The sequence below is a fragment of the Synchiropus splendidus genome, chromosome 17 (genome assembly GCF_027744825.2).
Source record: "Synchiropus splendidus isolate RoL2022-P1 chromosome 17, RoL_Sspl_1.0, whole genome shotgun sequence".
Taxonomy (NCBI): Eukaryota; Metazoa; Chordata; class Actinopteri; order Syngnathiformes; family Callionymidae; genus Synchiropus; species Synchiropus splendidus.
The window spans coordinates 5946939-5973556 of NC_071350.1; the positions used below are offsets into that span (position 1 = coordinate 5946939).

General features: G+C 42.2%; 1 protein-coding gene across 1 annotated transcript in view; it reads left to right on the forward strand.

Moving 5' to 3' along the window:
• specc1 (sperm antigen with calponin homology and coiled-coil domains 1) overlaps window positions 1-26618 on the forward strand; it is a 47506-nt gene that overhangs the window by 8775 nt on the left and 12113 nt on the right. Inside the window, exons 2-12 of the mRNA XM_053846430.1 lie at window positions 1642-1804; window positions 1900-2032; window positions 12846-14347; window positions 15173-15380; window positions 15712-15785; window positions 15891-16066; window positions 19207-19319; window positions 20231-20316; window positions 20410-20485; window positions 21848-21992; window positions 23218-23320. Of these exons, the coding sequence (XP_053702405.1) occupies window positions 1643-1804; window positions 1900-2032; window positions 12846-14347; window positions 15173-15380; window positions 15712-15785; window positions 15891-16066; window positions 19207-19319; window positions 20231-20316; window positions 20410-20485; window positions 21848-21992; window positions 23218-23320 (2778 nt within the window). The 5' untranslated portion in view covers window position 1642. The remainder of the gene's footprint in view (window positions 1-1641; window positions 1805-1899; window positions 2033-12845; window positions 14348-15172; window positions 15381-15711; window positions 15786-15890; window positions 16067-19206; window positions 19320-20230; window positions 20317-20409; window positions 20486-21847; window positions 21993-23217; window positions 23321-26618) is intronic.

Sequence of the window (26618 nt, forward strand, 5' to 3'; positions counted from 1 at the left end):
ACTTTCTGCACTTTGAGTGTTTTTACTCAGTACTTTTTTACTCGATTACTTTCTGCACTTTGAGTATTTTTAATCGAGCACTTTTTTACTCAATTACTTTCTGCACTTTGAGTATTTTTACTCGAGTACTTTTTTACTCAATTACTTTCTGCACTTTGAGTAAAATAGTAACTGAGTAAAACAGTACTTGAATAAAAATATTCTGTACTTTGAGTAATTTTTACAAGCACTTTTTTAAATCACTACTCTGTACTTTCTGTATTTTTACTCGATTACTTTTATACCTGTGGTTTTACTTGGTCACTTATTAATTTGAATAATTTTGTAATTATCTTTTCAGTCTAATTTCAACAATTTTATTTAAATTTCATTTGATTTGGGTTCATCTGGAAACTGCTTGTTTTCATGCTCGTGGGCATGAAGACCTGAACTGGACCTGGACTCTTGCCAGACTGTGTGGCTTGTACCATTTTAAGTTCAGTAATTGTAATTGGGGACTCATATTTTTGAGGCAAGTTTGGGTCTAAAGTCGGAAGAGTTAGTTGCTCACAAGCGTCATGTAATTCAGATATTGTGGGGTTGACCTCAGATGTATATAGAGATTCATCTGCTCTGAAACAATTCTTATTTTCCATGGTGCTCAAAGTTACCCGTGATTTTGTTTGAATTTGAGGTATTGTGAAGACATTATTTGACGAATAATTGACCCTCCAACAGTGCATGGAAATCTACTCACACGTGACCTGTGGGATGATGTATTCTATAACACCCTGTGGAGGCACAGATGTGCACCCTTTGCTTGTTCAATATATGACTGAAACTGTGCAACAAAACAGCATATACGGTGCCTTAATCGATTGTCAGGAACAGACAGTTATTGCAAGCTGAAGAAAAAAGAAGAGTTCAGAACAGTGGCCAAGGTGTAGTAGAAGAGCTTGGACCTGGAGATTTGACTCCCTCGAGTTTATTCTTGACAAACTGATGAAATCAGTCGTGTGAGGTCCTTCTGTCCCTTCAGGCAATCCAATAAGTCTGATACAGTTCCACGTGGAGCACGCCTCCAAGTCTGTCCAAGTCACTGTTTTCTATCATGAGCTTCTCCTCAAATTATTTTATTGACCCCTCTTTTTACTGTCTCCGTGATGGTGGTCTATCAGTGAGCTGTCCAAGATGTTGGCATGATGAATGAGGAAAAAAAATGTCTTGCATAGTCGACCCCCACAACAAAATATATATATATTTTGTTTATGGGACTGAGATCCAGGGATTGTGCAGACCACTCCATGACCTGATTTTTATTAGTCTGCAACCAAGACACTGTTGAATTACAGGTGTTGAATTACATGGTTAGAAGAGCATCCCAATATGTTCACCGTCTTTTCAGTGTCCAAGATCCAACTCCAAAACCTTTTTTGACCCCAGCTTTTTAGACGTCCCTGCACTTCACTCACTGACTGAAGGAGCAGGTGGACTGAGCCATTTACCGTCATTAGAGAATTGAGAAATTGCCTCCAAAACTGTGTCTTACCAATACATTATAAATAAAATACATGGGTCATGATAAGTTTATTACTGATTGTTTCATGATTTTACTCCATATCACTGAATATGTAAATTGATGTTCAACGTTTGCAATTTCAGCATGATCAAAACCGGCTCCATGAAGGCGGGCCTGCCCAAGCCAGGACAGCCAGAACGTGTAAAGCAGTCCTCAGGAGGCCCAGGTTCCTCATCCAATCCTTCCTCAGCCATGAAGACCTCGAGATCTTCGCACACGCTGTCGTCGGACCAGCGGCATAGCAAGGTGAGGCACATTATTTTTTTCATTTTATTAACCTGTTTTACATTCACCTGTTCCTATCAAGAATAAATAAACAAATAAATACTATGTGTCTGAAGCTGAAGCGGGCCAACAGTGATGACGCCTTGACGAAACCTGCTGGACCTAGTGCTTCAGCCTCACGTATGAGGAAGACAGTAACCACAGGGGCTATTTCAGACCTCGCCGAAGCACGCCCTCGCAGTCTCAGTGGTAGGACAACATTTCCAATATCTTTTGTCTTCAAGATATTCCGATTCTTCTTGTGGCTATATTGAGGAATATCTCCATAAATGGCACAACACTGAAGAAATGACACTTTGGTACCAGTCAGTGTGCAGCTTGTATAACAGGGCAAATTTACTGTCCCCTCAAAATAACTCGACACACAGTCATTGATGTCTAAACCTCTGGGAACAAAGGTGAGTACACCCCTAAATGAAGAATTTGAACGGGATAATGTGGCTCATCACGCAGCTGGTCACAAAGAACAGAGAAGGTCTGGAGAAATGACACCGAAATGCACGAATGGAATCAAAAATGCCAACACTGATAGGTCAAGTTAAAAGTGAACAACAAGAATTGCTGCGTCTGAAAAGAAAGGGAGGACAATAAAGGTAGAAATGAAAATACTGTACATAGAAAACTCAAACATTAATGGTTTCAGTATGAACGCAGCTCTTCAACATGCAGAACCAATGTAAAACAAGTCCACGATCCATGTAGTCTCCTCACCTTGTTAGATCATCAATACCTTCTAATGGGTCGTGATTCATTCACATCGTGTCGTCCTCCTCTGTTGGAGAAATGAGGTCAAACGGGATCATTTGGTTCAGCAGTTGAAAAACACTGCAGTCGAGGATGCCCCACAGATGCTCAGTAGGGTCTAGGTCTGGAGACGTGTGGCCAGTCCATCACCTCTCTGACCCCGCGGCGTATGGTCTGAGCACTGACAGACTAACCCCCCCATCCCTTCGACCGTCAGCAATGCTGAGGGAACCTCTACTATGAATATGCCTGAACAACTCTGAGGCAAATGTTCACGGCAATAGTGGCAGTGAAAATGTGGAACTCACTGACAAAGGAAATGAAAGAACGAGGAAGGTTTGAAACAGCAGTCCGTTAAGTGGCCACTAGAGGGAGGCAATGCCCTTTGCCTATTGATTTATTTAGACTATTGAGGACTGGTTTCACAGACAAGGCCTAAGACGAAAATGCTCATTTAAGATCACTTAACACTTGTAGATTTAGCCTCTTCTTGTAGTCTACAACTAAATAGAAGCTTAAGTGAGTCCCTCTAAGGAGGCGGGTTCGTGATGGAGCCCAGCATGCAGTGCAGAGGCCAGCTACATGAGTTCCTATTGAGAAGACAGATTTATTGACTTACACTGCTGAAATAACTTGGGACCACTTTCATATGTACAAAGACGAGGCTGTCCACTCAAAGAGGAAGGCCCACACCCACTTTCTCCCAAGGTTCTGATCAGTTTTTGGCATCTGGAATTTTTGTGTGTAGAATTATTCACAAAGTCTCCAGAAACGTTTGAGTTGACTTCAGAGTGTTTCACGATGCCAGGTGTGACAGAGTGGGTCAGAGTCACTCCATTTGTCTCCTATTTGAAGTGTTTAATTCCACCTTTATTCTGTATTACGTGTTCCAAACTCTCCCAGGTTTTGTACCTTTACTATACAAAAAATCAACACAAACAAGTATTGTTACATTAAAATAAGTTTAATGGTTTCACTAAATTTATTTAGGTACTCTTTCAGATATGTAAAGTAAGTTTGGTTTGTCATGCATCGTGTGGCCCACAGACAGCAGGAGGAAGTGGTAGCCACTTGCTGTTTTTATCACCCTGGTGATGTCATTGGTGGCATCAGTGCAAGGTGTGTATAAACCACACAGAGCAAACCTTCAAGTCATGGTACTGAATTCTACAATCACTATACTACTGGGTATATGTGGGCAAAAAAAACATTTGCTTCGATGTACAAAAGCATTTAAAATTTCGATGTTTTGATTGTTTTTCCCAATTCACTTTGATTATATTAATATTGAAATCCAGTTTTGATCGGAATGATAACGTAATGGTTGACCGACGGAACCTTTGAATTTGTCACAATAAGTTTGCAACAAGTTTGAGTGTGCGGAACAGAACAGAAGAAATATCAAATGACGGAAAAATGGGAAAATGTATGTTTCAGCAGAAAATTGCGGTAGCACCAAAATAAAAGACGCACCCACTGAGAGGAAAAACGAAGCAGAGCTTCAGACACAGTGGATGAAAACAGTGCTTCAGCACCAATGAAACACCTGTGATTCCATTGGTGTGGTGTGACAGAACGTGTTTGCCCTTAACAGACCATATACTGTATTAGCCGTCTTGTTATTTAACTCGCAGGGTTCAGACGGCGAGAAAGAAACAGTGGATTATAGTCCGGAAATGATGGTATTCAGAACCTGGTCAAAGTCCACCAACACTAAAGCGGTTTCACTTCATTATGATCTAAACTACTCATGCCAGTTTTATTCTGTGGAGTCTGGCACTCCAGTCGGTATCGCCTCAACATAGTCTCATAATCCTGCCCTCACACTAGATATTAGTTGGTCCACACCCTTGTACCATCGAGGGTCTCCAACTCAATTGACATGGGAACCACCAGACACAAGTCTATGTGATGCTCAGGGGAGTGAGAGGTCTTCTGTTTTTTGCGCACATCATAGATAGTTTTGTTCATCGTAATGTCGATAATTCAGGTCATTAAAATTAATAGGAATGTTCTTATGTAATTGCATTAGAAATGCTTTTTCTTTTTTAATGCAAACCAGTTTAGGGCCGAAAAATATGTTTTATTTTCTCCCAAATTCTGTTATGTTTGTTTATGTCTTATTTTTTGGAATTCTATTTTTATAACTCTGGGCCCAAATATAGTATTTTTAATTGTAAACAACTGAAATGAAAATAAACATAAATTAATGTAAAAATTATGGAGGAGAGAATACAAACAGATTTTTTTTATGAATACTGCACCATATGTTGCATCAACAGCAAAATAAACAAAACATTTTAAACTCCTTTAAAAGTAACTTAAATTAGTTATCAAAGCTGTAAGACTAGTTGATCTTTGTCATCTACTCTTTCTGCAAGTTTCACAATCCACCACGTTTAGCTTAACATTCGGAGTAGTGTGACAGCCAAAAGTAAGTCGAGAGTACACATTTACTGTGGTATATCTCCGTAAAAAATATAAGAGTCATTTTACCTGTACTATCAGTTCAAGTACAATTGCTGCATTACACATGCATTTTGTCATTCTGTGCAGAATAAGAGGACGCTGCTTGGAAAAATTCTCACCCACATGAAAGAACAGATTCCTGCTTTGTACTGCTCAGTTCATGATAAATTTACCAGTCTCCTCACACTCGCTTGGCCTACTTTTGCTCGCCAATTCCCTCCAGCCAACCAACCAACATTTAGAGTGCAACCTTGCTCATTAACTCTTTGTCATAAGATTAACCCTGTGATACTGTCACAGAAGATTCGGTCTTCCAAAGTGTCAATAAGAAGCACAGCTCGCTTCTGTATCTTTTCATTTGAAGTTTTTGGTGTGTGATGTTTCATTATAACAAAGATTCGATTCAGATTCAGTGACAGTGAAATGGATTCAGTAGGTGTCAGCCAAAATTCTGTCTTCCTGTGAAATAATGAGCAGGATTCCTTTATAAATTAATTCAGGATACAAACAAGTCAAGTCAACAATTCAGGGCAAATGCATTCACAATTCATTTGAAAAAGAAAGTGCAACCGGGGTAAATGTTTAATCAATCAGAACAAAAGGTGCTTGAACCTTTGTCTTTTATTCGTACAGTTTTACCTCGGTTCTCGACCACAATTCGTTCCAGAAGGCCGTTTGAGAAGCGATTTGTTCGAAATCTGAATGGATTTTTCCCATTACAATTAATGGAAAAAGAAATAATGCATTCCAAGCCTTAAAATAGTCTTTTGTAGGCGTGAATGTAGAGTGTCTGCTGCAGGTGCGCTGTTCCTCTATGTGTGTGGCCGCTGCATGTGGGAGGGGTTGCCGAGTGAGTGACGTCTCTCCAGAAGTGAAGAGGTGCCCGGTGCGTGTCCAGCTCTGAATGTGCGCTTCTGTGCAGTTTGGCTGTGACAAAGTCATAAACCAAGTAACTTAGCTCTGTCCCAGACTCGCCTCATCCCTGTCCCAGCTCCAGCCCACAACAGGACATCAAACCCTGGAGTGAGCGCTCCAGCCTCGGAGGAGAGCGAGCACCTCCCCTGTGACACTCTACCACGGTCCAGTGCGGAGACAGGAAAGGTTTTACACCTCAATATGAAGAAAAAACAGTCAGTAAATGTAGCTAACGGGACACGTCTGCATACAGAGGCTGCGTTATACACAATAACAAAGTGCGTCGTGGGTCAGCTGATCGGTCCGCGCATGTTATGGTTTTTCCGACTTTTTTCGGGGGCGTTTGAGTTCTGGATTTTCACAACTTTATTAAACCAATGTGCATATTATTAGTTCCCGACCGCACCTCACAGACGTAGTGCCCACACACATGCTAAAGCACAACTTTGTGGTCCTATATGTTTTACAGTGGTACTACAAAAGTGGTACTTGTTTGATGGTCTCAGCAGGACACTTTTCAACCGGACGCAGAGAACATAAGCTCTGTGGCAGCTAAATGCTTTTGTATTGACATGGTTTACATTGACACCTCCACGCTCGACATCTAGAGTCTGGAGTCTGTTCTCAATATTCAGATGTTTATTCAGAAACTTGCAAGTTTACTTTAATCCAAGAAACCTGCCAAAGTGATCTCTCCTCCACTGTGTCGAAGATGATGCTTCCTTCCACTAATACAAAGTCCAACATACCAGCATGAAGCATCTCCTTGGTACCTGTCAGTTCTGTGTTCTTACTCTATTGACGGTTGAGCCAGGAGGACTGAAGAGCTCAGGGCACCGCCCCCCTTCACAGTGGTGCCATTACTCAATAATTTGGTCATTTCTCTACAGCACGTAAGCCAGGAACCCACTGGAATCGGACTATTCTCTGCATGTAACCATGGTCACTTATTAAAAAAACACATCACATACAGTAACTGTTTCCCAAGACCGGATTTACTTTTAGATATACGTTGTCATTGTGTCGTCGCCAGGGTCTGTCAGAGGCTGTCTGTTTGACCATGCCAATGATTTAAACGGTTGGTTTTGCTAATGGAGTCTGGACCCTGTCAGACTTGGTGCTGAATCCCACCCCTGTCCCGATGACTTATTTAACTGCTGCTCATCAATAATGGAGTCTGGCTTTCACTGGACCAGGAGTCCCTGAGGGTTGCAGAGGGAGGAGAGACTGTGCTGCTCTGTGTGTAACACGGCAGCAGGCTCAACAGCCAATGTCACTGAGGGTTAGTTGGGTTACATTTAGGGTTCAATGCAAGTGCCCCAAGGTGCGTTGTGCAAGTCAATAATTCTTCCAACTCAGAGTTGTGCTCTTTGCAATTTGGGGTAGGAATTACCTTGACAGTTATAACTAAATTTTGTCTCGTAAAAACAGTTGTTTTTGCAAAAAAAAAAAAGAATATCCTTGTTGGAGGACAATGCTATTGTTATTAATAATACTGTAACTAACGTGGATAACGTGGATTTTCAGTTCCGCCTAAGGTTTCTTTCAGGAGATGCTGTTGCAAGTCTTGTGTGTTCATCCATCTTTTTCTCAAATTTATTGCCATGGTCAGTGGGGATCCCACCAACTAGGAAAGTGCTTCGGAATAAAGTGCTGTCACTGAAATAAAATAAAATAAAATAAAATAAAATAAAATAAAATAAAATAAAATGTTACATAATGTTCTTTTTTTGTATGCGGCTATAATATTCGCTGGTAGTAATTACTGAAGCAAATGTCTTCAGATTATAAAATAAAAATAAAAATTCAAAATGAATCATACGAACAGATAACACTGCAACTCCAGTAGGAGTGTCTGGATGTGAAGAGACCCGTCGTACCCAGCTCCGACATGTGCTCCCCGGAGGACACCACCTGTCTTTGTGTGTGTTGGTGAATGGCGGCAGGAGAGGACACTCATCTCTGAGTTCTTATCTGTCAGATTAATTCATCAACGTGCTTTGTTCCCCTGGGACGCTTCAACGTGCATCGGCAGCGATCCGTGAAAGACGCACACTGACAGGCATTCAGACGTGTGCAGTTGAAGAAAATGAATGGCTGCGATATATACTTTTCTTTTCTTTCTATCATTCCAGACAAACATTCCTTTCAAATTCATGCTCTATTTGAGGCCATGGGAAAATAGAGTCACACCTCCTCACTATGGTTTTCCAGACTGTGTATGCAAATAAGAACATGCAGTGACCTTTCATTTTTCAAGGTTTGCAGCCTGAGACACGAGCACAAAATGTGTTTGAACAGAAGTCTAAATAATAATAATAAAACACGCAACAATTTTGTTGATTTATGGGTTACTTTGCATATAAATAGAAAATAGATCTTCACAAATCTTTTCTTATTTTTTTTAACGAAAACTGTCAGAGTTGGCTGCAACTTTATACTGTAGGTTTGAATACCAGTCGAGAAAACATTCAAACATGTTTTCTTCCGTTTCATTCCATCGAGCTAAAGGCAGCTCATCTTTGCTAACAGTGCACACGCGTAGTATCAATACCATCGCAAATGAATATGGTCTCCAGACATGACATGAGCTTTCACTGCATTTGTCACTTGCTCAAAGAGATGACATTGACTTCAGCCTTGGTGGATCACATTTGCATTTCTCAAACAAACAAATGCCCCAATTACATTTCAGTGCTACATTGTTTCCCATCATAAGCAAAACACAGATGATCTTTGCCAGATAGACCTAGTTAAATTCTTTGCTAGTTTAGAGACACGTGAGCAAAGGAGAACATTGATGAAGGCAATGGAATATTGAACTGTTGGTGCAGTATAAAATGCTGAATATGTGGTCTGATGTGGGTGGAATTCTTTCGGGGCTCTGGCTGCAGCTGCCATTTGTGTCTATTTTAAACACAAATCTTTTCTGTTACCAGTGGATGCAGAAAGTACTGAGCTTATGCAACACAAGTGCTTCTCGCTACAAATATCCGCACTTGTCAATGTGAAACACGGTTAATATTTTGAAAGCATCACATTGTTTTTTTTCTAAATATTTTTGACAAAATATCTGAATATATTTGAATATAATTACACATGAAAATGTAGTAATGATCAATGACCAGTTGCCCTGAATTCCTGGAATATTGTTAGACGCAGTTCGATCTTGTCCCGTGACCCATTTGTACAGCTGTATGCAAGTGCTATTCTTTCCCGCCTGAAATCTCTACCTTGGCCTCCCCCAAGCTTCCGCCCCCCACACTCTCCATAGTAATTCCCTGTATGTGTGTGTGTGTGTGTGTGGCCAGTGCAGCCACTCCTCCCTCGATCTGCTATCATCACGGCACACGACTCCGCTTCTCCGCGCGCCTCTCAGTGCAGCATACTGCTCCGGAAGAGATGCTTTCCCACACAGTCACCGGCTGCCGGGAACCTCTTGCCGTTCCAGTCACACTGATCAGATGAGGAGAAGAAGATAGAGTTTTTCAGTGTTTCCTGTGAAGGAATACAATTGGATACCCTCCCATTCAAGTCCACTGCAGCCCCAGATTCTTTGGAGAGTCTGACGCTGTGAAGTGTTGAAGTTCATCTACATGGGGAACCAAGCAGGAAGAGAAGAGGAAGCAGAGACAGGTGCGCTTCTTTTCTGTTGTTGCACTTTGGCCTGTTGCCTTGTTGTAAAAAAGGATTTGAAATGACATGATTATGTGGATATTTCTTTTGTAGAAGGCACTACTAACACGGTCTGACCAAACCAGTAAAACCACCGATGGAAGAGCATTGTCTTGCCTTCATTATAATGCTGTTCATTCATGCCACGGTGTGAATGTATCCGGGCGTGTTTGGTGAGGTGAAGTGTCTTTGGCGACCTGCGTGTAACCTAGTGGTAGATCGAAGTGGACCGGCAGACAGTTGTGTGACGGTCTCTTTCACTGTGTAGTGCAACTCCTGCTGGAGACGTTTATAATGTGAGGGATGAATTGAAAGTGGACGCCAGTGTCAAAGTCACTCCAGCTACTGTGGTGGACAAATCTAGTGCATCAATGTTGCAATAGGATCGGTGCAAACAGTGCTGAGGTCAAGTGATTCAAATGAAGGGAGATGTCTCCTCCTCTGCCTGAAATAAGTATCAAGTATTGCTGCTTCAAATGCGACATTTCAGCTGACCACAGCTATGTCAACTTCATCACCAGCTTGAACTTGTTGCAATTAAGGACATATAACATATATATTTTCATGTGGCAAAGTGCTGCTCTAATAGATTAGTATTCATATGCTGATAATACTAACAGTTTTTCATTGTCACATGCATGTTAATTACTTTCAAGGAACACAATCATGTTGTCGGTGTGTTTTTTTGGCGTTTGCACAGGTACACATGCTTTAAAATAAACTGCGTACGTCCCTGCCATGCCGCTTTGTTCATGTGCTAATGTGAGCCTGAGGAGATAATACAAGGGTCTTGGTGCAGTTCGATGTTGGTGGGTGCGTGTGAGATGGCAGACAGTCCACAGCAGGAATGTACAACATCACCAGGGCGGAACACGAGAAGCACACTCACACTTAAGAGGCGCTACGGTGACCCACCTGTAAATGCTGTGAATTTACTGCACGAAAATCCCTGGGTGCTGAAGAATTTTCTATGTTTCTATTCCATCTTGCCAATGCTAATCCCCTGAACTATCTGACCGAGTCTTGCCTCTGTCTCCCGATTTCCTCTTTAGAATAACTATTATCTACCGGACATTAGAATTCGATTTGGAACTCAAGGACCTGGTGATTTGTTTAGCGTGCGTGTCTCTCAGGTGTTATTGTTGATGGCTTTCTTGCCGTACCAAGACACAATGTACTCATTCTGCTCAGTCGTGAATTCATCCTGTGTGAGCTGCGGACACTAGTCGCTGGTCTCTATAGGTGGAGGTGGTGGGGCTCAGTGATACCTGTGTGCTTTCACACAATTGAAGACTTGTTTACTCCCACCTAAATAATTTGTCCTATAGATCTGTTTCTGCTTAAAAAGAATGGATACGATGTCAAGCGATTCCATTTGAATTTGAATTATGCTTTGGAGATGTTCTTGTGTTTGTCAGACCTGCAGTATGTGCAGCCTATCTTGGCTCCAACATGCGTCTTCAGTGACCCGGTTCTGGTGCAACCTTCCGATATCCTTTTTTTTTAACTGATTCTTTTACTCTTTACACTGTGAGATTAACTGCTCTGTGTGCGAAACACTTTGTGAGCAACTTTCTAAAAAGAGCTGTATAAAAAAAGCTGTCCATAGATTAAATCACAATGAATCGCACTAAACCTGACTTAACTTAGGCAAGTTAATCTCACATTTTGCATCTGTTCTAGATGTAACTTGAAGGAGGATGTTATCCACACCACAGTGGAACAATAATACTTTCCTTGTGGAAACATTTGTTGACTCCAACAGCCCAGATTCTGTCAAGAACTTTCTTTAGAATGACCTCAGAGGCACTGAAGAGGCTCAACAACATGCTGAAGCATAACAGTGTAGGCATTAATGGTTCCTCTTGAGTTTAAATGTAATCTTTATTTAAGTTATAGTAGATTTAGAACTGAAAGAATACGTGAGATGAATTTGCCACTGAGCTAACTCAGCCTTAGTGCGATTGAGATAAAGGTTTTTATGAATTGACAGCCTAAACAAGGCTGTTTTTATAGCTATTTCTTATGAGCAAAAACACTTGATTTACGTGTGTTTTGGGTTTCACTAGATTGAAGGAATTTAGATCAGGGCATCTTAACCTTTCTGATCTCAGGACCCACCTTTCCCTGCCACCCATTCAGAAAATAGAACTGGTTCATGACTCTTGATTTCATTTGAGTTCAATAGCCATACTTAATCTACTTAGACGTCAACAAACCAAAGGCTTGTGAAGTGACATGAAACCATGTGATCATTGCAAACATATTTGTTATCGAAAAGGTGCAAGTCATAGTCATCCAATTTACTAAATAAAAAAAGAAAAAATACACTTGATGCAAACTGTTCAGAAAAACTGAATAAAATTCTGAATTAAAAATACAATAAAGTTATGTCTGTGTATTGTGTTTTTTTTTAACTTTTCCATAGATAGTAACTAACGCAAATTTGCAGCTGTCCATTCAATGACACACTACTGCCACCATACGTGGCAAGTGTATTAAAACTGAGCGTCTCGCGACCCTCAAGGCCCAGAGGTGTAAAACAAAAAACTTTTAGTGGCCCTCCAGGAGGCGCTCGCGCCCTGTGGTTAAGAATCACTTCAGATCATTTGAGCTAAACTGAAGAATTATGGTTTCTTATGAACGTATCTGAATCAGAGTGTCAGGCGCTGGTAGCAACATTACTGAGAAAGCTCTTTGGGTGCTTTACACATTTATCTTCATGCATTAAATTAATCTGATATGTACAGCTATGAAAAAAAAAAACACTAGAAGTGACCATGTGTCATGCTTGACACTGTTTTTGTTTCTATCAAATCTACCTACTGTCAGTGTTAACAGCTGAAGTAGGAGTTTGCACAGCACTGAAGTAATCCCAAAGTTATTCTATTCAAAAAACAAAGTTCCATCAGACTAAAAACTAATCCAACTTCAAAGTAATGTCAGTGATGCCCAAACACAGCAGGTGAATTGAGCTGTGGCTCACAGTGGCAGAACTGAGAAAGATTAAAATATAAATAAATAACTGATGTCAGAAGAATCCTCAGATGCAGAGGGCCAAACTGCTAAAGACAGAGGAGGAGCCACCACACAAGCATGAACTCAAACAGGAAGTGACCTAACAAGATAAGGCTGATACCAGCCTGGAAACTTGAAGTAAAAACCGTGAATTTAACAATACTCTTTCACTGTGTTTCAGGTGTCAAGAAGTCAGGCATCCCATCTCCCAGAGATGTCCCTGCAACGATAACCAGGGACCGTCTGTCTCTTAGGGAGCAGCTCAAGACCTCCTCCACCAGGAGGATGGTTTCAAGTGCGAGTACATCCAGTCTATCAACGATGACAAAACAAGCGCGAAGCACTAACAAGTCTCGCCAGGAAGCATGTGACCAGGAGAGGGGTCTTCTGGAGAGTCGGATGAAAGAGTTGATGGATGAGGCCAAGGTTAAAGACTTGGAGATCAGCAACCTGAAGATGGAGTTGCATCGCTGCAAAGAGAAAGCTGTTCCGCCCTCGCCTTCCTCTCCACATGTTTGTGAACCTGAAACGCCTGAAGAAGAACAAGAAGAGGCGCAGGTGGAAGAGGCTCTTGTTCTGGTCGGTGAGTTGAGAGAGAAGAACGCCAAGTTTCAGAGAGAACTGGCTGCCCTGAGGGTAGAGAACCAAGACCTGAAGGAAAAGCTTTTGAGCTTAGAGGTTTTGTCCCCTCAGACTACGACCCCCAGCAGTCCTTTAAACACACTGTTGAATGGAAGCCCTCCTGCGTCCTCTTCACTACAACAGTCCAGTGTTACGTCCACTGCTACTGCTGTATCCTCCAGTTCAGATATCACTAAGGACTCGCCGTCACCAGATTCTTCTGAGTTTGAGAACATCGCGTCCCATTCAGGATCTGTCAGCAGTGGCATCAGTGGAGAAGCAGCGTGTACAGTGGGACAGGATGCGTCAGTGAAGCAGCTGACAGAGCAAATTCACAAGATGGAGGAGAGCCACCATTGCACCGCTGAAGAGCTGCAGGCTACTCTGCAGGAGCTTGCCGATCAGCAGCAGGTGGTGCAAGAGCTGACGGCTGAAAATGAACGTCTGGCTCAGGAGAAGCGTCTCCTGCAGACTTCACTGCAACAACAGAGAGAACGTGTGGAGGTGCTGTCACAGAAGAATGACACGCTGACTAGCAGACTACAGGAGCAAGTTCCAGCTGAGGCCCAGAGGGAGGCGGATCCTGGCAGCCAGTTGGACCAAATGTATGCTGAGTTGGTGGAGAATTCACATTTTGAACGTGAGAAGCTTGTGAACATCCAGCAACAGTTGACAGGCAGCCTTCGGGTTCTGGAGGCGGAGCACCATGAGGCTCAGAGCCAGGTGCTCCGCCTCCAAGAGGAGATGAAGAAGCTGCAGGCTGAGCTGGAGAAAGCGCTGGAAGCCAGAGGTCAAGCAGATCAGACTGTGGAGGACCATAAAGTCTCAGCAGATTGTCTTAGAGTAGAAAACAGCCGATTAAGAGCGCAGGTTGACATCGAGAGGCAGAAGGTGGTGGAGCTGATGTCCATGCAGAGTTCCAGTGACAGTTCTGAACTTCAGAGTCTCTTGAAGACTGCCCACACTGAAAGAGACAGCTTGGAGGTGGAAGTGACTGTGGTCAGGCAGCGTGTCCTCCAGGCCCAGGCTGAGAATGAGCAAGTTCAAGCTGCAATGTCAAAGGTCAGTGGGTCAAAGCGTCTCACCTTGGGATTTCTTTGATGTTTGCTTGATTGAACTTTAGGTTTCTATATTGTCCACCCTGTCAAAATGGCCATGATCCCTCAGTCATATAGATGTTTCCACACATGGTTACAGCATTGTGGCATGGAGATTTTGTTTCTACTCGTCTGCTCTCCCTGAACAGACAGATTCAGGTGGTGTATGTTCCATGTTTTTGGTTAGTGTCAACCCATTTGTTCAACATTGTTGTGCACCTGGCATCTCATTTAAAAAGAAGATACGGAACAATTATAATTTAATAATTTATTTGTTTTGCCCATTGATACTAAATATTTGTCAAGAGCATTTATCAAAATAAAAAACAACATGCATATATATATATATATATATATATAGAGAGAGAGAGAGAGAGTGTGTGTTTTTAAATTTTTTATTTTTTTTAGACAAATGTCACCTTGTAATAAGGATGTATGTTTATTGGCGGATGCAGATGCAGTGAGCCCTACAGCAGAAGATGAGACTCAATCTCCGTTATTTAATGCAAAGTTTGTCTTCAATCACAGAGGGAATTTTGCAGTTACATGGAGTGTGTATACAGTGAGTTAGTCTTTTACTAGTCTGTGTCCTCAGCATTTAATGGTGTTAAGAATTTTGCTTATCCTATATCAGCACAGGCAAGTGGTTATACATGTATATAATCAATATTGAAAGATGGATTCAAAGGTATCAGTCATTGTTCCTAGTGCTTTAAAAAGTCCTGTGTTCAGCAGCTGATACTTCCCTTTTAAATGGACCAGTTTTACTCATGGTGCTGCGTGAACACAGGTTGAAGCTAAATGCCGGCAGATCCAGGCGCAGGCTGAAAGTAGGGAGCAGGAGCTCCTTTGCCGGGTGGCGTCCTTGGAGCAGGCCGTCGTTCCAACAGACAAGCAGGTGAAGGAGATGAAGGAGACCATCTTTGAGCTGGAGGATCAAGTGGAGCAGCAGAGAGCCATCAGTCTCCACACCAATCAGAACGTCATCGACTTGGAGAGTAAGATTTGTCATCTTTTTTTTTGGTCTAGTGGCTGGTATTTTCCCTGTTTCCTATCATCTAAACGAAAGAATTCAAGTCTCCAGTTCCAGTTTCAGATTGGATACTAGGATTACTGTACATGCTGCGTATGTACAGTAGCATTATTTGCTTGCAAATAAATGTCCATTAAGAGTAAAATGTGAATTGCAATAAACAAATGCAGTTAATAACAACGCTGTTCCCACTTTGTGCCACCGAAACAAATATTAAATGTTGCTTTTTTTTTACATTGTTATTGCGTTTGCATTCAACATTTCAACACCAAGACTCTTAAACTCTGTGATGACAGATCTGGTGAAAAGGCTGCAGGAGCAGAAAGCAGATGCAGAACGGCAACTCAAGGTCTTCACCCGTCAGATGAAGGTGAGAGGCCCCACCTCGCTGAGCAACAAACTTTTTCGTCTCTTTTTCATGTGCAGTATGTCTTGTTGACGCTGGTTTGTTTTTGTTTTCATATGAAACTTTCAGGAGGAGAAGGAAGACTGGCGTAGGTTTCAGGCTGATCTCCAGACTGCTGTTGTTGTGGCCAACGACATCAAGGTCGAAGCGCAACAGGAGCTGCGGACTCTCAGAAGGCAGCTCCAGGAGGAGCAGGATCATAGTGCAAAACTGTCGGCGGACCTTGAGGCGCTGCAGGGATTGAGGTACCTGCATCTTTTCAGCTCCCATTTCCTTCCCCAGTCACCTCTCCCTCACCCCGGACACCTTCCCGACTGACACTTCACTGCCAGAGTAGTGCTATACCCTTCGACAATGGTTTTCCATTCACTTTCTTACATTTTTTTAGGAAGGCTTTGCTCTAGAACATAAAAAAGTCCTCTGCTAGTTTGCAGTATTTAACATGAACGCGGACAAACAACCCTAGACATGGTCCAGGTCTTCACTTGTTCTCACGCTATCATCACATTCTTGTCTCTGCAAAGGAGACTCTGGGGTTTCATACACTTTTTCCTGCACTTTTCCTATCAAATCCATTCTAGCCATCCATGCAGACTAAGTCGCTGCTCTGACTACTCACTGTGACAGATGTGTGCTTCATCTGTGTGTGTGAGATGCAGTGTTTTTTCCATGTGTTCACTTGCACTAGCTGTAGTACAACTCTAAATTGTATTGTGTTTTTTCCCAAATATGTTCATCAGCAACACATGAACATGTACACATTTGCAACGTGATATGACTACGTTTTACATCCAAGAATTTAATACAACAATATTATGAATAAAAACACAATGGTAAAATAACAATAACAATGAGAGTGAAGTAACAATAAAAGACACGCACACACAAAACAAAAAAAACAACAACAGACAAGGCCCTGATTGAAAACATTTAATAAAAAATAGCTTAACCCCTCCAAGTACTCATACATGAAAAGTTGTATCATGTTTTTTCTTAAAAAAAAAATCTTTTATAGTACATGTTTATGTCATTTTCTCATCCTGCCACTGCCCAGTTCATGGCAAGAGTAATCCGTTTAAGGTGGAGCGCAACAAATGTTTGGTCCTCTCAGCTGCCTGAACATTGTTCACTTCACATCTATCTGTTGGAGGAGCTAGCTGAACAACCCTATTTGGATAACACCGTATCTCAGATCTACTGTGTATTGACTTCAGGAGCTGAACTTGTGTGTGCGTTTTCTCAGTATTTACATGCAATGTGACTGAAATCATCAGAAACACAGGCTTAAGCTATGTGCAATTACATCACTTTTTACCACTTATACTTGACAACGCTGAAGGAAGACCATGTGACACGCAGTCAACTTAAGTTGCTTGAAAAGTAAAGCTGTTTTGAGATCAGCAATCGCGCCCCCACCCCACCTCCAGCCTCCCTGTGTGAGAACGATGTCCCACTGTCAAGTGTGTCCCTGTGTTTTGTCCAGGTGAGTTCCCTGCCCGGCCAGCTTGCCTCTCTGTGCTGATGCTCCTCAGTCACCTTCCCATTTGCCTGGATGTTCCACCATAGAACTGTCTGCACACTGGCACACTGAATCTTTGCCTTACATCATGGTTGGCTTTGCTTTGCCTTGTGCATCTGCTCCCACCTACTGTCTATCCCAAGAAGGACTGCTTCGATATTTTCATCAGCTTCAGATACTGTACATTCACAAGTCTCTCTACAACTGAGTGCTCTTTAATCCTTGACTATTTAGTCCCAAATAATTTCATGCATGAAAGAATTGGAAATCATTTGTAATATCTTGGATGTCACTTGATGTTTTAAATACATTTAGCTGCATTCAGTGGTTGATATTTTTGCTCTGTCTATCTTTACAGAATCACCAGCGGGGCCTCTTTCGACACGAAGACTGCAGTGGAAGGACACTAGATGTGGCTTCATGTGCCACAGTATTGTTGGGACTGTGTATCAGGATCTCTGTGAATGTTAAGAAACAATTGTTGAAATTATTTATTACTCTGTGACAAACATGTTTATTTGTACATGGACGATCATGTGTAAGATAGACGCGAGAATATTGAAAGTTGTTTTAGCGTTTGGCGAGTGTAACCCGTCATACAAACCTGAAGAACTGTTTGATCGACTCCTGCTCACTGGAGAAAACTGTCTTGTGCTTCATTGCGCAGTTGATCAAAAGTCCACATTATCCTTCAGCTTCTTCTGTTTTGGCTCTAGAGGTTCGGTATTGGACATTTATTTCAAACCCACATGCAACTAAATCATCTCAACTTTCTTTCTTGGGCCCCTCACGTAGCTCTCCTTAACATCTTTGGGTCAACAGGTCAAATAGAAGAGTCAAAATATGAATCACATTTGCCTTTGATTCCTAACCAGAGGAAGTGACTGGAAATCGCTTCATCAATAAGTGGCTCTTAAAATAAAAATGACAATTAAAAACACATACTGTGAATTAAGCACTGTGAGGACCACTGTGTTTGTCCTCAATATTAGCTCATACATGCGTTGATGTTAACCAACTCTCTTCAGCCATGTCCTTGTCACTGAGGGATGTGAAGATGCTCTACCTCTGTGCCCTTTGTTTCCTTTCAATAAAGTGTCAAATATATACGGTACGTTTGGATTTACGCTTATGCCCAAAACCAGATCCGACAAATATCATGCAAGTCAATGTGCTGCTGGACAGTGAGTGAAATAAACTGATGCCGACGGTAGTGGGTTTGGAGAGAGATAGAAAACCTGCCCCTAGATGGCGCTGTCTGACTGAATTAGAAGTGTATTTAAATCGTTATTGCTTTATTTAAATTTACACCTCTGAAATCATAACATGTTCTGATCCCAGCAGTGAATGGTGAGTCTGACAGTCGGACACTTTTATTGGATGGAGGGAAACCAATTCAAACTGAGCCCATTGATGGTGAAACATTCCGGAAGTCCCTGTTTTAAAGCAATTCAAAAGATGCCACTGGCTAAAAAGATATAGGACCTTTTCCAGACTGCAGTTTCAGTGTTCTTTTTTTTTTCTCCTTCCACCGAACGCCTTAATTGTCCTGCCTGTGTGCTTCTCTACACGGTGTAAGACACCAACCATGGCTGGGAAACAGTGTCATCTTCTGTCTGTAGTGAAGCCACTCCGCGTGTGTGGGACTGGATCCATGCTTGTGAAGGACAAATATTTCTGATGCTTCACTGAATAAAAATCTCACATTACTAAACAGTGTTGTGCGTTTCAGTGAGCACCCGTGCAGTGCTGTCAAGCTCAGTCCAGTTTTTCAATCTAACTTTAAGTGAACAAGTGAGTCGTCTTTGATTTATTTCATGTTGGATCCTTTTGTTTCTCTGCATCCTTGTTTGTTGTGTTCAACAGGTCTGAGGGAACCAAGGTCAACGCTCCAGACACGGATGGCAGGCGTCACTGGTGTGGAGGAGATGCTGACCTACAATCTGGAGTCAAGTCCCTCATAAAGACCTTTGATGCAGGTGGAGGAGTAGAGCAGGAGTTGAGAAGTTGTGTCACAATGTCCAGGACTGACGTTGATATCAATCTATCAAGATGCTACCACCAGACCACTGTGTGGAAGTGTAATGAAACATGACAAATAAAACCTTTCTACATAAGATAAAGAAGGCAGGATGGATTCAGTGCATTTGTGAAAACTAACCTCAGCCAACAAGCTCGCTGAACTATCAACTGAACAGGATTTCAAGCTGCCTGGGTTTCTAGAATCAGCATTTATTCTGCTTCATGAATAAATGATTGTATAGCCATGACAACAGACAAGGTGGAGGGGAGGGTTATTATGATATATTGCAACAAAGCCATACGTTTGAAATTAATTCTTTGCAGTAAAGCTAAAAATCAGATGGAACACTATTGCTTACAATACAGCTTAAGATGGGATTTATGTTTATTTTGTTCAGGTGAAAACAGTCAAGAGGAAAAGGGGGCAAGCTTTGACAAGGAGAGAGATTTCACAGAAATAACATTTAAAAGTGTTACTGGACATTTGAAAATGCTGTGAAGGATCAATATGGCAAAAACAATGTGTGGTTAAATGATCCTTTGCAAAGCAGATACAACACTCAGCCATCACATGGGGCAGCACCTTGAACACTACTCGTCCTCATATATACCTATTTATTTACTCAAAAAAAGTCACATTGACAAAAATGTTAACTGTTACCCAGCGCCACTGAGGTGCCTGTGTCATAACCACGAGTGTTTCAATCACAAACCGCTTTGTTTCATTTTGTTTTCTTTAAATGTGAACATAGGAAGGAAAGAAAACCTTTGTTGACTCCTCCCAATTGTAAACACTCTCACTCAAATTCATTTACTGCTATTGGAAAATGCACAAGTCACTGGAATAAAATGGATTTCTGTCTTTCAGATGGTCCAGAACACTCGTCTACGAGAAGCCCGTTCAGTGGGATTCCTGTGCGCTCTCCCCCTGCTGCCGCCATCTCTCCAATGCAGGTCAACACGCAAAACCCTTCTTATTCTCATCCGCTTCTTATACATGCATCCCTCAGTCTCCCATGAAAAACGTATTTCCTTATGACCCTTCAGAGGCTGACACAAGTTGGACCGCTGCCAAAGTCTCTGGGAAAACAAATGACACTGGGGAACCTCCTGAATCATCATGGTGGGACGCTGCCATTGTTATTCTCATAAAACAGAATTTATAACTGTTGATACGGTTCACCATCTCTATTGTCTTTTAACAACCAGCCCTTTTTTGATCACAGTTGTTTAGTCAGAGGCGCTTCATTTTAGAAGCAGCATTAACCATGAGAGAGACACTCAACATGCTGCACAGAGAAGGTGTCTGATGCCTGCACATACTTTTATGTCGAACTATTACATTCTAATAATGTTTTAATAAGACATAAGGTGCTTCACGATGCAATGAAGTGGCTCTGCAATGATAAACTTTTTTTAGTTACTTTTGTTATGATGTACTACATCCAGCATGGAAGTCATTTCCTGCCTGGTTTAAGAAAACAAAAGTCACCTGGAGCTGCTGATAACGTGTGGGAAAACGCATTGCGGTTGTTGTTGTATACGGCCAGTACTTGGACACAAGTATTGGCTTCTCAGTTTGCAGCTTCAGTGTTTTTAGATCTTTTTGTCAGACATAACTGTGATATACTGACATATCATCACAAGCATTTCTTGTGTGTCAAAGGATTTTATTGACAATTACATTCAGTTTATGCAAAGACTCAAAGACCCTTCTTTTTCATTGGCCGTGTCCTGCTCTCAATTCACGTCTGGGCCACAGCCTGACTGATGGTCGCCCCTTCATGCATCATCAATGCTGGGTGTTAGTCAGAATTAGGGTGTGGGTCTGTCTATCCGCCTCTCGAGGCTTGACCACAAGTTCTCAATGGGATTTAGGTCTTGGGAGATTCCTGGCCATGGATCCATAATTCTGATGTTGAGTTCCCCGAGTCTCAGCGTTTTCACTTTTGCCCCATGGCCAGGTGCTCCATCATGCTGGAAAAGGCATTGTTCTTCCAAAAAATGTCACCATGGCCAAGCAGACGCCATGTCAGCAAGAGAGCTCCACCCTGGGTTTTCACAGAGCTGGGGATGCTAGTGTCAACACTGGAGCTGATCAACATATTGTTATCATATCTGGGTCTGAAAAACGAATAACGTTCACGATATTAACATCACAAAAACAACTATATCAAGTCTTTCCCGGCTCGGCCTGCAATGTAAAGCGGACAGTGCTGCGAATGTCACTACGCAAATGAGAGTTCTGTCGGTGTGGAGTCTGCATAAGTCATAATATGGAGAATTTCTAAATGAAATAACAAGGACGCAGAGCAGAGCAAGGTGTTGTGTTGGTCTCAAAAATGCCGGTGAAACTAGCTGCATCACCTGGGCTTCCATAGTTCACTGTGGAAGTAGAGACCACAAGTGGCAAGAAAGCAACCGCACATGGCACAATGTAAAAGCGACATGTTTGTTTTTCACTCATTCTCTGCTGACCCTTCAGCCAAATTACCAAGCAGCAAAGAAGAGACAAAGCCCAGCAGCCTGATGAGGAAGAGCCCATCCCTGGAGTCGGTGATCAAAGCTCCATTTTGCCTCAGCGGGCGAGCTGTATCCTTCAACTGCAGCAGAGCCAACGGCAGGCTCAGGTGGGGACATGCTGTTTCTGGCTTCCCAATTGACTGTTCAGCATCACATTATGAGAGTGACAAGTGCTCAGATCTGCCTTAATGTCTGCTCACAAATATTCATTCACGCTCCATTATGACTGCTCTGAAGTTGTCAAGTTTAATACTTGTTTATAAAGCTCTCCCTAGCAAATTCAATTGCCTGTCTTTAACAAAACAGATCGATGAGTTTTGAGGCATATTGCCTGCTTATTTGACCTTCAAAACAACTTGTGACAGAATGAGATTTAAGTCAATAAAAGATGAAAAGTCAATAAAAGCATGTTACACTGCCAATGCCATAAATGACAGCTGACATAGACGCGTAAATAAACCTTGCTGAATATTAGTAAAGATGTTATATCGAGTTAATGACACCAACTGGACGCAAACATGAAGTCACCATCAAAATATTAGTTCAGAATTCCTTCCGTCATCACCTCTTACACTGCTTCGTATCCTCTCTAAAAATGACAGCCAGACTTCCTTGGTTTTCCCTTAAGAAAATCTGATGGCGCTCCCAAAACCTGCTCCCCCTGGAAAGCTTGTTTTGCTTCTCTCCCACTGTCTCAGCAAGGCTTTGAAACCACTAATGATTTCAGCAGACGTGTTGTGGTGACGTGTGAAAACTTAACGGCACTCGGACGGATGACCGTGTCTCATGGCCTTCCCTTGGCCTCGACATTGAAACAACCTCTGGGGACTCGACCCACTGCACGTGACAGATTTTGCACATCACAACCCCACAACAATAACCCCCCATGTCACTATTTTCAGATTTGTTTACAGGGGGGTAATATGCGACAGATCCGCTATATATATATATATATATATATATATATATATATATATATATATATATTATATATATATATGTATATATATATATGCCATGATCTAAACTATACTTTACTAACTGGACTTGAAATGTGAAATATTGTAAGGCATAGCAACAAGGAAGTTATAGAATGTGTTTTATCGAGTCTGCGACACACTCAGCCAGCTGGAAGGCCGATCATGACACGTACACGTTCTGTGGTTTCATGAGAGCCTGGAAAAGCGGTGCATTTGTTTTGCAAGACAGATCAGTCGACCAAGCTTGTGTTGTTTTTTGTTGACCCACAAATGCTGAAAAGAAAAGATGCTGGCTATCATTTTCAAATATGGAGACTCTGTGGAGGACATTTGTGTTTTTTTTTGGTCACAGTGTGGAGAGGAAAGACCCCTTGGCTGCACTGGCTCAAGAGTACGGAGGATCTAAAAGAAATGCTCTACTGAAATGGTGCCAGAAGAAAACAGAGGCCTATCCGGTAGGCGATAGTGCTCTTTCACATATAAGTCAGATGCCATGCAGGTCACTCCCTGGTGTTCCCCGCTGCTCTCACGCCCGCTAGGGTTCTACTAGATGGAAGAGGACCATGAATGTCTTCATGCTTCATTGTTGTTTCTTTTCTTCTCAAGGACACATTGTACACAGGGCAGTCACTGGATCTGGATATGCCATGGCATATATTGAACCTTGTTCAGCCATTGTTCTTGTACTGTGTTTCATGCCACCATGGAGCCAAGTGTGGTCAAGCACCTTCATAATTCCTAGTTTAAAATGTGCAGAATTAGAGATCTTGCTGTGTTATCAACAGGTTTGTCTGCTGACATGTCAATTGCTCAAAATAGAACATATTTATTACAATCCTCTCATACCTTACAGACATTACAAACGTATTGACAAGTTATGCGACATTTTTGTAACTACAAGTAACATCCGACTTCCGGCTTGTTTATAAACTCTTGACAACTCTTGACAAAACACGAGGTTGAGGTTAGCCATTTGTTTTGGATGGTTAGGTTCAGGGTGAGCGGCTGGGGAAAGGGTTATGGCAATGAGATGCATTTGTCAGATACACTTTCTTGCAAACCATCATACTGTGCAGGTTTTTCATTTCCTTTGTCAGCGAGTTCCCCATTTTCCCTCCCGCTATTGCAGGGCACATTTGTCTCAGCGTGGCTCTTGCACATGGTTGGTAGACGTTCCCTCTTCTTCTCTGCTCCTCCTCCTCAGGAGTTTAACAGACGTTGCACATGATGCGGCAGCAGTCCATTTCTGGTTCTAAACATGACTAGCAGTGCTTGTCTCCCTACTAGCTCAGGAACTTTCAGAATGCTTGCTTTAGCAAACAGTAGAATATTCTAACAGCCTTGTGTAGCAGACGCAGTGGTCTTGTGTAACATTGGTAGGTGTTCCCCCACACCTCAGCTCCGTAGAGTAAGTGAGAGAGTACAGTCCACTGTTCCCAGTGCTTTCTCATTCAAGTGGCATTGTGCTGCATATGCAGCTGTTATGTGCTGCTTCCTTGTGAGCTGCTTGTCTGTGACAATGATATGAAGTAATGATTTCTACCACTATCATGATCAAACTGGTTTATTACATGATCTGAGGTGGGATGTGTGTTCGACGATAGGTGACCATTCGTTGAAATGGGCGCTCTCATATTGTCCACCATGTTGCCTGCAGGAAGTGACGTGACTCTGCCCATCCCTTTGTTTTCCGGTACCTTTCCCGGTGGTAGCACCACCAGTCCGAAGCTGCAGACCCAGCATTGACTCTGAACCTGAAACAGTTGGTTTGGTTTCACGACAGTAACAAGTGTCAGCAGGAGCAGGTTCCAGCCCTCTCACATTGGAACCTCATGTTTACCTGGCTCACTGATTTGATCAGTGATGATCCTGTAGATCACAGTTCTGATAGAGATGAGTTGAGCTCGAGAGAAGCAGGCTGGGACCATGTTTGCAGTGCCAGAGCATGTTCCTCATGTTGTGTTTTTCGTCTCTGCCCGCTCTTCTCATGGGCTCCACATGTCCCTGCGTGTTTGAGCCTCCCCAGGAAACACACACATCAAGGACTTTGTTTCCACCTGTTCTATCTGCTCCCCTACCTCTACCAGTTCCTGGGCATCCATGGTCTTACATAGCCATCAACTTTGTCACGAGACGCCTGCCTTCTGAAGATGACACCGTCATCCTCACTATTGTGACGTACTTTGTTCCACTGCCCAAGCTGCCCTCTGCTCTTGAGCCTGCTGACCTACTCTCCATGCATGTTTACAAATACCAGAGCTTGCGTCTGACTGTGGACTTCAGTTTGTTTCCCAGATGTGGCCAGTCTGACTTCCAGCGACCACCCATAGAGCAATAGGCAGAGTGGGTCAATTGGCACCTCGAGTCAGCACAATACACACACATACACTGACCTGTCCTGGAGCGCACATCTGCCATGGGTACACACACAACTTGCTGACCTCATCTCCCACTGGACTCTCTCTCTGTTTATAGTAGGCTACTGCTGTCCCATCGGTCCAGGCCCTGATCTGCCACCGCTTCTCCATGGACTTGGTGTGGTCCTGGTTCAAAAGAACGCTCCAGGATCTTTCCCTCCTGTGTGAGGGACTGTCTCTCTGTTGCATTCTTATATTACCTGAGACAGCGACTATTTTTATTTTTTCAGATGTTCTAATCTTTATTTCCCGTTGTAGTTCGTGTTTGCCTGGTTTGTCAGTGTTCTGGACTTTGGACTGCGAGTACCACCAACATTTCGTTGGAGTGTCTTTCATTGTGCGGTTGTGTCTTGTTTGTCTTCACCTGTTGTGTTTGCTTTTTTAACTGACACGGACCTGATTTCCCATACAAAATGGCTGCCTCACTTACAAAGATCTGCTTTAAATGGATAGAGCGACAAAACTACAAAAATGGCAGCTGGGCCGTTCATCAGTTTGGGTTTCAGCTGATCCATAATAAGCTATTGCATTTGACAGTCTCCATTCTCTTACAGTGCATGAGAGACCTTCTCTGAGTCTCAAGGGCTTAGCTAGTTTTCAGACCACAAAAACATAACAATCATAACTATGATAAAAGCTCTATCATAACACTGTCAGCAGCAGCGTCAGATGGTCATAAGAGAACAAATATGAAATAACATTATTTTATTTCAAATAACTCTCGTCTCAAAAGGTTGTTTTTTGTTTGTTTTTCTTATGTTTATGTCAGCAGAGAAGGCCTTGTGGGCCCTGATGTTACTGGGCAGTTTTTCTTCATAACAATTTAATGGTTTTTGTTTTTTTTTTTACAGTAAATTGTCTTTCCAATCTAAACATTGCTTTTTGATGTTTTTCCCTTCTCATAAAAAGTGAGATTCTATTGAAAGAAAAATAATTCCATCACCAAGACACTCTTGCAGCATGCAATAACTTACTACTCCTCTTCCTTCTGATCATCCTCCTTCGCCACATCCTCCTCCTCCTAATAATAATAATAATAATGGAAATGTCTTCGGGAAAATAATACTCATGATCATATAGAATAAGTAAATCTAAAGAATAGACTGACAAGTTAAGACAATAAGGTAATTGAGGTAACAGATTAATTGAGTTGTATTTCATTCATGCACACATAAACAAAACTACAAATAAAATAAATAAAATCCATGTGGGGAAGGAAAGGACACCTTGACTTCTCCTCCCCATCATGTGTCTTTCAATAATGCCATTTATGGTTTACAGAGAGTGTCAGGAATGTCGAATCCTGTGGCAGGCTATCATGCTCCGCTCAAGGTTG